Source organism: Entelurus aequoreus, linkage group LG02, assembly GCF_033978785.1.
Source record: "Entelurus aequoreus isolate RoL-2023_Sb linkage group LG02, RoL_Eaeq_v1.1, whole genome shotgun sequence".
Classification (NCBI taxonomy): domain Eukaryota; kingdom Metazoa; phylum Chordata; class Actinopteri; order Syngnathiformes; family Syngnathidae; genus Entelurus; species Entelurus aequoreus.
Genome location: NC_084732.1, coordinates 25,341,864 through 25,357,587, shown reverse-complemented (window position 1 = coordinate 25,357,587; position 15,724 = coordinate 25,341,864). Strand labels below are relative to the sequence as shown.

The window sequence follows — 15,724 nt, the reverse complement described above, 5'->3', positions numbered from 1 at the left end:
TATACTGAGCTAAATCACCATGTTGACTCACTGGAAACAGGACCATAATAATAAACTCTGATTTAATCCACCACAAAGCCTGTGTGTGCACATACCTGCTCTGAGTGTCGTCCATGCAGAGAAGTGATGCTCGCAGATGCTGGCGTCGCTCTCTCCTCCTGCCTTTGACAAATAGCCTCCTCCTCCTCCTCGCCTCTGGAAAGCACTGCCCCGTTTTCTCCACCCCAGCGAAAGCCCCCTATTGTAGCTCCATGCAGTTCTTGAGGTCAAGCATCACAAGAGAGGATGCTCTCCTCCTTGCGCTCATTCAGCATCCTCCCTGCAGCATCTCATCAAGACCAAGGGCAATCTTACCAATAACAGTCTCCTCCTCCTCTTCACCATTTCATCAGCATAGAGGTTGCAGGCATCCATCCATCCATCCATTTTGTACCGCTTGTCCCTTTCTGGGTCGGGGGGTGCTGGAGCTTATCTCAACTGCTTTCGGCCGGTAGGCGGGGTACACCCTGGACAAGTCGCCACCTCATCACAGGGTTGCAGGCATATTAGGACAAATTAAACAATAATATTGAATCATATTTTACTAAATTGAATCTATACTTATAATTAGTAATAATACTTATAATTAGCAATTATAGCATTGCTAAAACAGCAAATTAAATGGCTCAGGACTTTTGCAAAGTAGTAGTATAATACATACATATCATCCAAACAGTCTTCAGTGGTTTTAAATTCAACCGTATTTAATCATATATAGTTCAGAAATATTGCATGTTTTTAAATCAATAAATGGCACCCCCCGCGACCAAAAGGGACAAGCGGTAAAAATGGATGGATGGATGTTAACTAAGGCTAATATGCTAACATTAGCTCCTGAAGTTATGGTCTTGTGTTAAATAAAACATGTTAATTGTTTACAATACAATACCGTAACTAAATAGTAGTCATTAACTGAGCTTAATTTACCGGAAGTTTTTTTCCCCCCAGTCATATTTTATTAACGGTGGCATCTTCCAAAAATAGAAAGGGATGTGTTACTTCCTGAAAAACAATGTCTCGCCCAGGCGTCGCTTTAACATGTGAATGGTTGCGACTTGTCCAGGGTGTACCCTGCCTTCCGCCCGATTGTAGCTGAGATAGGTTCCACCCCCCGCCCCACCCCCCGAAAGGGATAAGCGGTAGAAAATGGATGGGATGGTTGGATGAATATTTACAGTACCACTCCAGCAAGTAGCCGTATCCACTTAAGGATCTACATGCAAAGTGGGCTTGCACTTGCCTTCGACAACAGCCAGCTAGCTAGTGTCTCGTTTCTAGTCAATTTAATGTAAAACTACAATGTGAATGTCAAATAGTCAAAAAAAATTAACATTTCAAGGCCAGGCCAGCCCCCTTACTTAACATATGTGGCATATTTTGTTTGAATTTGGAGCAATAGGCAACAGGTTCTTCCATCCATCCATTTTTCACCGCTTGTCCCTCTCTTAGTTACAGTTAAGTATGTGTACTTTAAAGACCGTCGGACATTTCCAGGAGCCAAGCGTAAAACAACCCTACATAATTTGAACAGAGCCGTAAAGAGATAAAGGCAAGACAATAGTAATATTAGAACTTCATTTGAGGGGTTGTAATGATTAACTTGCGTGTACTCAGTCAACTCTCGTACAAAGGTTGGCAGAAACATGGCCTCTCCCACGCTGCTGCACCGCTCCCGAACGCCACACGACGGAAGTGACTCAAAACAAGCCGGAGAGATGTTTCCATGAGAAAAAACAACACAATTGCACCGTAAGTAAGCAACACACGCCTAAAATGCAACATGCACGCTTTCCAATAAGTTCGTTGTATTGCTTTGTGTATCAGTTCGGTTTTGGGTCGATGCAAAGTTTGTCACAAAGTAAGCATGTACTGAAGATTTACTGTAAAAGTGTACTTACAGGATTACAACATGAAACAATGTCACCTAATCTTACTGTGGGTCTGCAGAACTACTATTATACTACACTACAACCTGTGGAAATGCGAGACAAAGCTGCACGTTGAATATGTCTGCATACTGTATGTCATTTATGATTGTGCTGTACTTTGGACCTGTCTTTCCATTTGTCTAATAAATGATAAATGATAAATGGGTTGTACTTGTATAGCGCTTTTCTACCTTCAAGGTACTCAAAGCGCTTTGACAGTATTTCCACATTTACCCATTCACACACACATTCACACACTGATGGCGGGAGCTGCCATGATGTTGTAATGTTCATAGTGACTGCTCTGTAGCCAGCACGGCAACAACATGATCCAATTTAAGAAGTCTAATCATAGTACAGATTAAATATTTGAACTTTTTAACCAGGACAAAGTGTTTAATAATAGCCTTTTTCACACAGAACAACAGTTATATTTCGGGATGTACCAATCGATCGGCCACCGATAAGTATCAGCGGATTTTTGTGAAAAAGAATGTGCTCGCCATTGCCGATTAATGCATTTTAATGCTGATCACAAACGCTGATCCCTTTTGGCTGCAGCTAATTAAGTGTCTCAATGCAGTGTGAAAACACTCCCACCCATCCATCCATCTTCTTCCGCTTATCAGAGGTCAGGTCGCGGGGGCAGCAGCCTAAGCAGGGAAGCCCAGACTTTCCTCTCCCCAGCCACTTCGTCCAGCTCCTCCCGGGGGATCGCCAGGCGTTCCCAGGCCAGCCGGGAGACATAGTCTTCCCAACGTGTCCTGGGTCTTCCCCGTGGCCTCCTACCAGCCAGTCCGCCTTGCCCGAAACACCTCCCGAGGAAAGTGTTCGGGTGGCATCCTGACCAGATGCCCCAACCACCTCATCTGGCTCCTAGCTAATAATAATCACTTCCATTATGGAACATAAACTGCATTTCTGTAACTTAAAGGAGAACTGCCCTTTTTTGTATTTTGCCTATCATTCACAATCCTCATGAGACAAGAACACATATGTTGTTGGGTTTTTTTTGCATTATGATTTGTAATATTTATTTCTCCTTTTAGGTGGCTAGTTATGGTGCTATGGGAGTAATCCATTGTGCGCTTAAATCACTCTTAAAATGCATCCAAAAATCAGAAACAGAATCAGAATCAGAAATACTTTAATAATCCCTGAGGGGAAATTAAGATTTTCAGAACAATCCTTCATTCAAGAGCAGACAAACATTACAGGGAGACAGAACAGAATTGCTGACTGGTCTGCGAACTTCCGGCGCTCCTTACAAAAAAGGTGAGAAACAGGTAAACACTGGGGAAGGGGGGCAAGGGAAAAAAAAATCATAGCCATAGCACACATAAACATGTGTGTAATAGGGAAACATCAAAGAACACAAAGGACATTAAACGAGCAGAGCTAATGCAACCAGCCACTTCTACACACAGCTACAAAAGTAAAACAACAACAAAAATACAAATAAAAACATATACACCGTGGTGGCCTCTGCAGTGCTTCACGCCATCGTCTGCTGGGGTGGGGGAGCATGGCCAGAGACAGGAGCAGACCCAACAAAGCAACCAAGAGAGCCGACTCAACCCTCGGCCGCCCACCAACTCTCGGCCAGTGTCCAGTCTGCATGGATGAGCGAGGATAAGTCCAAGGAGACCGAGGTGTCCGATACCTGCTCATTCAGCCAAGACACTGTGAAGCTTGTCCGTCCCGGCGCTCAGCGCTAGCTCCGCAAACCCTGTCTCTACATCCGCATCTCCTCAAGTCTCTCCACACTGACTCTGGTGTGGCAGAGACCCAGCAGCTGGTCTCCATGGCCAAAAGGCTACAGGGAGGCAGATCCAGAAGTTCACAAAAAATCACCGCAGAAGTCACGAAAGTGCCACCCAGTGTCACACAGTCCCAAAGGGCCCCGAACCAAAAGGCAAAAAAACCCCATGAAAACTAGAGGGAAACATCAGGAACACAAAAGGATGACACAAGAGCACAGAGCTCCTGCCAACAGCAGCCACTACAGTGGCACCATCTTGGAAAAAAGTGCCAACAACACCCAATTTACATCTTCTGATCTGAATATTAACCACAAAATAAAAACATTGTTATTATAAGCGTTTACGCAGAAAAAACATATTCAGCTTCTGCTCATGATCACCATAAACCGAGAAGTTTGTCATCAGTGACATCCAACACTGGACCCGTAGATAGCGAGACAGACACAAAAAGACGCACGTCTGCGAAACCGTCTTTTTTTAGCCCTTCATGAGGATTAAGATTAATTCTTCATCTAAAAGGGAAGATATGAATAACCCATAAAGGCCTACTGAAATGAATTGTTTTTATTCAAACGGGGATAGCAGATCCATTCTATGTGTCATACTTGATCATTTCGCGATATTGCCATATTTTTGCTGAAAGGATTTAGTATAGAACAACGACGATAAAGTTCGCAACTTTTGGTCTCTGATAAAAAAAAAGCCTTGCCCCTACCGGAAGTAGCGTGACGTAGTCGGTTGTTCGCTTCCTCATATTTTCCTATTGTTTTCAACGCAACTAGAGCGATTCGGACCGAGAAAGCAACGATTACCCCATTAATTTGAGCGAGGATGAAAGATTCGTGGATGAGGAACGTTAGAGTGACGGACTAGAATGCAGTGCAAACATATCTTTTTTCGCTCTGACCGTAACTTAGGTACAAGCTGGCTCATTGGATTCCATACTCTCTCCTTTTTCTATTGTGGCTCACGGATTTGTATTTTAAACCACCTCGGATACTATATCCTCTTGAAAATGAGAGTCGAGAACGCGAAATGGACATTCACAGTGACTTTTATCTCCACGACAATACATCGGCGAAGCTCTTTAGCTACTGAGCTAACGTAAAAGCATCTGGCTCAAATGCAGATAGAAACAAAATAAATAAATCCCTGACTGGAAGGATAGACAGCTGATCAACAATACTATTAAACCAGGTACATGTAACTACACGGTTAATAATTCTCAGCCTGGCAAAGCTTAACAATGCTGTTGCTAACGACGCTGAAGCTAACTTAGCAACCGGACCTCACAGAGCTATGATAAAACATTAGCGCTCCACCTACGCCAGCCAGCCCTCATCTGCTCATCAACACCCGTGCTCACCTGCGTTCCAGCGATCGACGGCGCGATGAAGGACTTCACCCGATCACAGATGCGGTTGGCGGCTAGCGTTGGCTAGCGCGTCTGCTATCCAAGTAAGTCCTCCTTGTTGTGTTGCTACAGCCAGCCGCTAATACACCGATCCCACCTACAACTTTCTTCTTTGCAGTCTCCATTGTTCATTAAACAAATTGCAAAAGATTCAGAATACTGTGGAATTATGAAATGAAAACAGAGCTTTTTTGTATTGGATTCAATGGGTCCGAATACTTCCATATCAACCGTTAACGTCACGCGCATACGTCATCATATTTAGTCGTTTTCAACCGGAAGTGTGGCGGGAAATTAAAAATTGCACTTTATAAGTTAACCCGCCCGTTTTGGCATGTGTTGCAATGTTAAGATTTCATCATTGATATATAAACTATCAGACTGCGTGGTCGGTAGTAGTGGGTTTCAGTAGGCCTTTAAGTCAGCATCCTAGTGAGAGCAGCCATTGTACAGTAAGTATTTATTGTATTATATTTGTTGCCTGTCATGATTAGTAGTAGTTGTTCAAGGATATGTCTATGAAATTAATTTTCCGCCATATGATTAAAATTAGCAAAATACATACATATTACATGTTAAAAATGTGCCTGTTACTACAATACATATATACGTACAGGCAGCATGTATATAAAACCTTGATAGAGGTGTTGGGATGTTTTTAGAGTGCTTTATATGCGGAAGAGAGCGACTCCAATTGCCTCCCTTGTTAGATGACTTTTATATACGATTATTTACGAGTTGGATTGCTTAAAGAAAGAAAAGGAAGCCATATGTGTTCTCGTCTCGCATAAGGATTGCGAATGATAGGCAAAATTCCCCAAAAAGTGCAGTTCCCCTTTAAGCAAAGGTGAGTAACGCCGTACATTTACATTATTACTCCGTTACATTTACATAAGTAACTTTTTGGGTAAATTGTACTTGTCAGAATAGATTTAATGCCAAATATTTTTTACTTTTACTTGAGTATTTTTTTAAAGAAGAAATACTACTTTTACTCCGTTACATTGAGTTTCATTCCAATCGTTGCATTTATTTATATATCGTCCGGCCTCCTCCCACCGCCAAAGACATGCAACTGGGGATAGGTTGATTGGCAACACTAAATTGGCCCTGGTGTGTGAATGTGAGTGTGAAGGTTGTCTGTCTATCTGTGTTGGCCCTGTGATGAGGTGGCGACTTGTCCAGGGTGTACCCTGCCTTCCGCCCGAATGCAGCTGAGATAGGCTCCAGCACCCCCCGCGACCCCGAAAGGGCCAAGCGGTAGAAAATGAATGGATGGATGGATTATATTTATCTATAATCTATTGATTATTGCTTGCAAAGACATTCTTTTGGCTGGTTAAAGAGACTGCTTCCACCGTGCAATGTCACATGACTTTGTTTCACCAATCCAACGTAAGCACTAGTGAAGTTTGTTCATATCACCAATCAAACAGAGCGTGGCGGTCATATGACCCCCACCCAAACTAAACACTATAAAAATGACATGACGTCAGACCAGACAGCAAGACTCTTCGATGTTTACTTTACTAACTAGACGACGTAACAGCTTTATCACACATTGTCAGTAGAAATGTTCACACTTCATCCTACAAGAATTCCACTTCCAACAATAGAAAACATTTTGCGGTAATTTGTAGATGTTTTTTTTTATGCTTAAGCCGTGCAGATGCTAGCATTATCCCTTTTATAACATCAGAAGTGACTGTGACTGTACAAGTCTCTCACAAATACTGTATACACACAGACAGACGCACACACACACCAACTACGGTTTTCATGAAAGTACTACTAAGAGAAAATAAAATAAACCTAAATAAATCAAAAGTTTCATACCAGTTAGTTGAGTATTTTTTTATTATTGAAAACTTACATATTCTTACTCAACTAATCATTTGGTTGTCACTTTTTACTTTGACTAAAATCACAGTACTGATTACTCTAAAGCAGTGCTTCTCAATTATTTTCTGTCACTCCCCTCCTTGGAAGAAGAAAATATTCTGCGACCACTCTCCACCATGACTATAAATTGGATAATTTGTCTATAAAATTGCTATAACTATACCTCTGCATAACATTGTAAGCCTATTAACATTAAAAGAAACAACACACGGCCGTTCCTCGTCTCCCACCGTGGTTACAGTAAAGCCAAGTGCAACATACGCTTTATCATATTCTGGTACGGCAAAAAAAAGCATGTTCCCCGAGGTCACATACAACACCGCTCTAAAGTAGTGAGTACAATTTTTGGCTACTCTACCCACCTCTGATCTTGAGTATCATTATCATGTAGCATTATCACTGGAGAACGAGACTAAACATGTTACACATCAAGAGACTGCCAGCAGCTGCATTGTAATTGCTAGGCTAGCCACTAAATTAGTTTGAAACAACACAAGAAATAAGTGATTAATAAACTTCAAGAAGTGTAAATGAAACCGTGTTACAGCAGAGATTAAGCAGCTATTAACAGGAAATTAACAAGAGTCTAACGAGAGGATAAGGTATAATAACTGTTGCTGTCATGTGTCAGCTTTGTCACAGTCAGTACAGTACGTTATGTAAAAGGAGGGCGGATCAAACTATAAATGGATGGTGTCAATACCAAGGGTAGTATCCGTATATGATTGATACTGGAGTGATTAAGTCAATATTTTTATTTTCTCAAAATCCTTTTTTGTTGTTGTTTTTGGTAATTTTTACAAACATAGGGAATCACCTGGACACAGGATGACTTTAAAGGCAAAAAGCAAAGGATTTAAAGGCCTACTGAAATGTTTTTTTTTTATTTAAACGGGGATAGCAGATCCATTCTATGTGTCATACTTGATCATTTCGCGATATTGCCATATTTTTGCTGAAAGGATTTAGTAGAGAACATTGACGATAAAGTTCGCAACTTTTGGTCGCTGATAAAAAAAAGCCTTGCATGTACCGGAAGTAGCGTGATGTCGCAGGTTAAAGGGCTCCTCACATTTCCCCATTGTTTACACCAGCAGCGAGAGCTATTTGGACCGAGAAAGCGACTATTACCCCATTAATTTGAGCGAGGATGAAAGATTCGTGGATGAGGAACGTGAGAGTGAAGGACTAGAGTGCAGTGCAGGACGTATCTTTTTTCGCTCTGACTGTAACTTAGGTAAAAGGGCTCATTGGATTCCACACTTTCTCCTTTTTCTATTGTGGATCACGGATTTGTATTTTAAACCACCTCGGATACTATATCCTCTTGAAAATGAGAGTCGAGAACGCGAAATGGACATTCACAGTGACTTTAATCTCCACAACATTACATCGGTGAAGCACTTTAGCTACGGAGCTAACGTGATAGCATCGTGCTTAAATGCAGATAGAAACAAAAGAAATAAGCCCCTGACTGGAAGGATAGACAGAAAATCAACAATACTACTATCAGGAGACACCGAACCAAACACTGGACCTGTAACTACACGGTTAATGCTGTGCCGCCTGTCGAAGCCTAGCAATGCTGTTGCTACCGACGCCATTGAAGCTAACTTAGCTACGGGACCTCGTCAGAGCTATGATAAAAACATTAGTGCTCCACCTACGCCAGCTCTCATCTGCTCATCAACACCCGTGCTCACCTGCGTTCCAGCGATCGACGGCGCGAAGAAGGACTTCACCCGATCATCGATGCGGTTGGCGGCTAGCGTCGGATAGCGCGTCTGCTATCCAAGTCAAAGTCCTCCTGGTTGTGTTGCTGTAGCCAGCCGCTATAACACCGATCCCACCTACAGCTTTCTTCTTTGCAGTCTCCATTGTTCATTAAACAAATTGCATAAGATTCACCAACACAGATGTCCAGAATACTGTGGAATTTTGCGATGAAAACAGAGCTGTTTGTATTGGGATACAATGTGTCTGAATACTTCCGTTTCAACCATCGACGTCACGCGCAAACGTCATCATACATAGACGTTTTCAACCGGAAGTTTCGCGGGAAATTTAAAATTGCACTTTATAAGTTAACCCGGTCGTATTGGCATGTGTTGCAATGTTAAGATTTCATCATTGATATAAAAACTATCAGACTGCATGGTCGGTAGTAGTGGGTTTCAGTAGGCCTTTAAATGATTAGTAAATGATATGTACAGTAGTATAAAAATATTTGTGGTGAGTGCTGTTGACAACATTTATCATAAATATATTTCAAAGTTACAGTTAATTAATGTAATTGGAAGCCACAACACAGCACGGTGAAACAGGGGTTAGTGTGTGTGCCTCACAATAAGAAGGTCTTTCTGTGTGGAGTTTGCATGTTCTCCCCCGTGCTCGCGTGGGTACTCCGGCTAGCTCCCACCTCCAAAGACATGCACCTGAAGATAGGCTGATTGGCAACATTAAATTGGCACCAGTGTGTGATTTTGAGTGTGAATGTATATCTGTGTTGGCTCTGCGATGAGGTGGAGACTTGTCCAGGGTGTAACCCGCCTTCGCCCGAATACAGCTGGGATAGACTCCAGCCACCCCCGCGACCTTTGAGAGGGACAAGCGGTAGAAAACGGATGGATGGATGGATGGATGGAAGCCACAGCATAAAACCCTGATTGGTACATTCCTACTCAGATTACATGAACAAATAAATTAATATGGTGGTCTATTTTCACATTACTGTAGGTAAATATATTCTGCAATGCTGGGATAGGCCGGATTTTTGGCATTCCCTTTTATAACTATGCCAGCCTGTTACAGTTCTGATATCAAGCTTCAAAGATCAATTATCTGATCGCGTCTTTGCAGGGTTCTGTATAAAAGGAACAGGCAATTGAATACATTCCAATGTTGCAGCACGTCTGCTGAGTCTTACATTGTTTGATTTCAGATGAGACTGATGTGTTTCTGCGGCGCCTTGCTGCTCCTCGTCGTCCTTCCTGCTGGTTGTCAGGGAGGCAACATTTTGGTTATTCCGATCGAGGGCAGCCACTGGGTGAACATGGAGATCCTCATCCGAGAGCTGCACTCACGGGGGCACAATGTGACCATCGTGTGTCCCAGCAAGACGTGGTACATCAAGAACAACACCTCCTATTACCACACTGTCACCATTCCAATGGAGAAGACCTTGGACAAAGACTTCATCACCAGCATGACATTTGAGATCATGAAGTTTAAGAGGGGGTCCTTACCCCTGACGACTTTACTCAACCTAACCGTGAGAATGTTCGAAATGTTCCTTGACGCTCACAATGTGGTGGGCGAATTGCTTAAAGACGACGACCTGATGAGGAGATTGAAAGACAGCAAATTTGACTTACTGCTCACAGACCCCTGCGGGGGTGGTGGTGCAATTGTAGCCAAATATTTGAACCTTCCTCTCGTGTACAACGTTCGCTGGCTAATCGCTACTGAAGGTCATTTTGCAATCGCTCCTTCGCCACTATCTTATATCCCCATTACGGGAACGGGCTACACCAACAAGATGAATTTTTTTCAAAGATTTAACAACTTGATTGCGTTTTGGATTGGCTACACACAACATAACCTGGTAATTAAGTACATTTACCAGAAAATATGTGACAAATATCTGGGGCCGGATAACGATATGCACCAATTACTGCAGTCTGCAGACCTTTGGCTCATGAGAGTGGACTTCGTGTTTGAGTTTCCTCGCCCCACCATGCCCAACGTCATCTACATAGGAGGATTCCAGTGTCAACCTGCCAAGCCTCTACCAGACCACCTGGAGGAGTTCATGCAAAGTTCTGGAGAACATGGAGTCATCCTCATGTCTCTTGGCACTTTTGTGAGCAAACTTCCTGCCGACTTAGCCGAAGAGATAGCGACAGCATTTGCCAAGCTGCCTCAGAAGGTCATCTGGAGATATAAAGGTGCTAAACCTTTAACTCTTGGCAACAACACTCTCCTGGTGGACTGGATGCCACAGAACGACCTCCTTGGACATCCCAAGATGAAACTCTTTGTGGCTCACGGCGGGACAAACGGTGTTCAGGAAGCGTTGTATCACGGAGTGCCCGTTGTGGGAATACCTTTGTTTTTCGACCAGTATGACAACTTGGTGCGTCTCTCAGAAAGAGGAGCGGCCATCATACTCGAGTTTTCCTCACTAAGCAAAGATAACTTTGTGGAGGCCATGCAGGAAGTTCTTACAAATTCATCCTACAAGAAGAACATCCAGAGACTCTCCAGGCTGCACAGAGATCAGCCCATCGCACCGCTCGACAACGCCATCTTCTGGATCGATTTTGTCATTAGACACAAAGGTGCAGCTCACCTGCGGACCGAATCCTACAAGATGCCCTGGTACACCTACTACTCTGTGGATGTGTATCTGTTCCTAGCTGGAGTTGTTGTAACAGGGTTGATCATGTTTTGGATCACAATCAAGTGTTTATGTTCTGCTTTGTGTCGGAAGAAAGTCAAACGCGAATAGTCAGTCTTTTTAAAAAGTCAACAAACACTTGAAAATCCAGAAATCAGTTGTACTTTAATGTCATTTTAAAACCTGGGTTCTCTGAGGGCCATAACAAACCTGGGACCCATAGCGTCCAAATGGCCGAAAGTTTTCTTCATGTATTTTTGCTCCTGAAGATGAAGCTGTCAGTTATTTACCATAATTTATATTTGTTTTTGTGTAACTGGTCGATGACTAACTGTATTTGGAACTAGGGCTGGATGATAAAACGTTATCAATGTATACAGCGATAGACATGTAATCAATATCCCAAAAATATGTGTTAACCATCTAACAGATGATCATAAGCAGCAGCTCAGTATGTCAACACTGTGGCTTCACAAGTTAGTCTTGTGTGATCACGGCACGGCTAAAAAAATAATGCTTATAATAACACTAATACTTGGTTAATATTCACATCACAAGATCTAAATTAACTATTGTTGGTGTTGGTGTTTTTTTTAAATGTATTTTTAGAGTTATTTAGAGGCAACATAGATTATTCCCATTAGCGCCATTGCTAGCCACCTCCAACCAGCCATTTCTGACAAATTTGAATGCAAAAAAAATTAAATACATGCGTTCTTGTCTCATAAGGATTGTGAATGATAAGCAAAAATCCTAAAAAAGTGCAGCTCCCCCTGAGGAGGTTATTGTTAAGTGTTCAATGAGATTTAAAAATTGTGTTTACATTGATTGTTTGAATGTTTTACATGGTTGTGTTGACATTTCCTTTCCTTTCTACTTTGATAGCGGAAAGTATAATGAGGGGACTATTATATTTTCAATAAAAATGTCAACATTTAATATATTTTCCTCCTCTTCCTTATTTTCAATGGGTCATAAATAATATCAATAAATATCGATATCAACCGTCATAAAACACTTATATTGTGATACAGTTTTTAGCATCTTGAGGAAAACATTGGTAAAAGAACACGCAAAATAGAAAAATTGCAGATTACCTTTTTTTTCTTCATTTTTGAGTGCAGAGTCTGCTCTTTTTTCTGTTTTTCTGCAGCATCTGACACAGTATTTCGCCCCTAGAGAGTGTTCCTGATTTTTAGAATCGCAACTCTGACCAAACCCTTCTTCTTGGAAGTCAGAATCATTTAATTGCTGCAAATTACACTCCTCTCGCATGGTCCATCCTATTTTACGTTTGTCAATTTGACTTGAGAGGTCCGTACTTTCCTCATATTCCCATCATTTGGAAATGTATGCATGCTGCCCCCTTCTTTAGTCGTGTTGCTATAACCTGCAACAATTCATCTATACATATTTGATCATTCCTTTAAATTCTGCATGTAAATATCGTTATTTGGGATAAAGATACTACAAATACTACTCAATATAAAATTGCCTTCAGTCTTCTGTAGTAACATTAGTAAGCTGATGCAGACCCGCCCACATTTCAGAGCTAAAAGTGGGTGTTCCAATATGTGCAGAGACTCGTAAGAAAAAAATCACTACTGTGTCTATTTTAGGGGGAATTTTACCTGTAGACATTATTAAAGTTGGTATGCTATGGCATTTTTAGAATGAAATAGGAAATAAGTGCTATTGTTGTAGGGCTGGCCGATATATCAATATACGCGATATATCGCGGGTTTGTCTCTGTGCGATATAGAAAATGATTATATCGTGATATCGGAGTATACGTTCTCACGCAGTTGCTTTTAGCTGCTGGCATTACACGACAGGCTCTTCCCACTCTTTCTTGTGTCTCCTTCTCACAGACAGCAAGCGCACATTCTTACATATGTCACATACTTTCACGTCATACGTCACATACGTACACGCCATCGCGGCGCAGAGACGTGGCAGCATGGCTAAAGTTAGCTGTGATGCGAGCGGTAATACGAGATAAAGAAGGTGCGAATCTGGTAACAAATGAAGGAAGAATTAATTCCCAAGAAAAACAGCAGGGGGTCCATCGTCTGGCGGTGGTTTGGCTTCAAGTGGGAATATGTCGAACAGACAACCGTAATTTGTCAAGTGTGGCGCAAAAGTGTTGCTACAAAAAGTAGCATTACTGCTAATATGTAGCATCATTTGAAAAGTCGCCTGCTAGAGAATCAAGAGTGCTTACTCCGCATGTCAACATCTCCGTTCGGTGCCACACGCCCACACCATCAAAATGCTGAGGCAAACATTTCCAGATCAACACCGTATGAAAAAAAGAGTCCACGAGAAAAGGAGATAATGTCCGCAGGAACCTACCACATAGCAAAGACGTACACTATTTGATTTCTTATTATGCAGCTCATTTTTATTTGACACTTATTGAAATATCTTGTGTGACATCATGTTGTTAAACTATTGTAGTGGCGTTCTGTACAAAAAGTGCACTTTAATTTAGTGTTGTTTTGATAAGTCATCTTAGTGACGTCATGCACAAAAGTGAACTAATAGCTTGTTTTAAAATGTCTCTGACAATCTTGCACTTTCTGTTTTGGAAATGACATGAATGTTTGTGCCATTGTTTAATAACTGTTTAATAAATATAGTTTTGGTAAATTTACTTAGTTGTGATTTCCTTCTCTGCCTGAAAGTTTAAAATGAGCATATATTAATGCAGTATGAACAAGAATGTTTTAATGTAGACACATAGAATCATCATACCGGTGTGATTATATGTATCAAGTGTTAATTCAAGGCTAAGGCAAAATATCGAGATATACAGTGTATATCGTGTATCGCGATATGGCCTAAAAATATTGAGATATTAAAAAAAGGAAATATCGCCCAGCCCTATATTGTTGTCAGCATTAGAGGGGCCAGTCAAGCAACGTATGCTACAGAAAACAGGTGATGGGACTGATATTGACATTATTACTGACCAATATCTGCTTAAAGTGGGAGTGGCATGCCTATTAATTGCTAATACTTTGGGTAATGATCAACAAGTAGACGGCCAATGACAGCATGAACAGCTTGTCTTCCGCTTTTTCATAGGAGTAAAGTTTAGGAACACCTGAGGAAGACAAAAGGATGAAATACGATGCTATTGCACATTCACTTTGACCCAGTTTGGATATCTGCATGGAAACCTGAAAACTTCAAAAAATAATCTGTCACTATGACAACAGTCTTTCAATTTATGATATCTTTCAGCAACAAGCTCTATAGGTTTGGAGGTCTCACTATCCCACTTAATGAAGCTTTTTTAATGAAGCAAATCAACAGCATTTTGAACCACTACTACTGTCTTCAAAACTCAAATTTTGGACAGCAAACGTGGTTGGTGATGTACCGCAGAAACACATTTCTGTTATCTGGCGTCGATGGATGTGAACAAGGCTACAATGGGGTATCCTGCCAATTAATGACTGTGTTATCTAGCTATTCATCATATTTCCAAGCGCTCCCTCCTTATTAGTGCTAAGGATGGGCGATATGGTCGAAAAACAATATTGCGGGATATATTTCAGCCTCTTGTGATAACGATATATATTACAATATATTATTTGACATGTAAAAAATAATAGAACCATTTCAAAATATGTTATAAAGACTCCTAATTTGGCTGCTGACGTATGCAGTAACATATTGGGTCTTTTCAGGTTGTAGTATTTTATCAAAACTATTATTGATCGTCTTGGTAATTTACTCTGAAAAGAGAAAATGCAATTTATTTGGAATTTTGCCATGTCAAAGTTGACCAACTTCCAGGTTTATGGCCATAACCTTCTAGTATACAAGTAAGAGACAGGATTTATATTCTAGCACACACTTTTACCAACTCAGAGGCAATGCAGCACCTTATTGAATCAATATGTCGTTACTGCAGAAGTTAGTTACCTCTCTGTGATCAAGGCACCCCTAAAAGTAGTTCCTCCGTGTTAGCTCTTGTAATAACAATGTTGCTAAAACTTGGTTAATATGCATTTCACGACATGCAAATGTAGTACTGTTGCTGGCTTTTGGATATTTTTAGAGGGCTTTTTAAGCGGAATGGATGACTTTAATTAGTTAAATAGTTACTAATAAAAGTTTTATAATTAGAATGCATAAAAAAGAGGAAAACCTATGTGTTGTTATCTCACACAGGAATTGTGAATGATTGGCAAAATTACAAAAAAAAGTGCAGTTCCCTCTTTATTAGCTGGTTAATTTCTGTTGTAACATGGTTATATCTCAGTGA

The 15,724-nt window shown here is 41.2% G+C and overlaps 2 protein-coding genes across 4 annotated transcripts in view; one reads left to right on the top strand and one right to left on the bottom strand.

Moving 5' to 3' along the window:
- chrna5 (cholinergic receptor, nicotinic, alpha 5) overlaps positions 1 to 15,724 on the bottom strand; it is a 31,149-nt gene that overhangs the window by 11,536 nt on the left and 3,889 nt on the right. Inside the window, exons 2-3 of one of the 3 annotated variants that reach the window (XM_062024107.1) lie at positions 355 to 522; positions 96 to 259 (exon numbers count right to left, since the gene is read on the bottom strand). The gene's annotated coding sequence lies outside the window, so the exon portion shown is untranslated. Of the gene's footprint in view, positions 1 to 95; positions 1,120 to 15,724 lie in introns of those variants that run through there. The other 2 variants (XM_062024090.1, XM_062024099.1) reach the window with 2 other exon arrangements.
- Positions 1,712 to 14,138, top strand: LOC133631897 (UDP-glucuronosyltransferase 2C1-like). Its single transcript, XM_062024080.1, has 2 exons — positions 1,712 to 1,788; positions 9,988 to 14,138. The coding sequence occupies exon 2, from the start codon at positions 9,988 to 9,990 to the stop codon at positions 11,554 to 11,556; it is 1,569 nt and encodes a 522-aa protein (XP_061880064.1). The 5' UTR covers positions 1,712 to 1,788; the 3' UTR covers positions 11,557 to 14,138.

Coding starts and splice junctions, on each gene's coding strand:
- LOC133631897 (XM_062024080.1), top strand. CDS start 9,988: ATGAGACTGATGTGTTTCTGCGGCGCCTTGCTGCTCCTCGTCGTCCTT.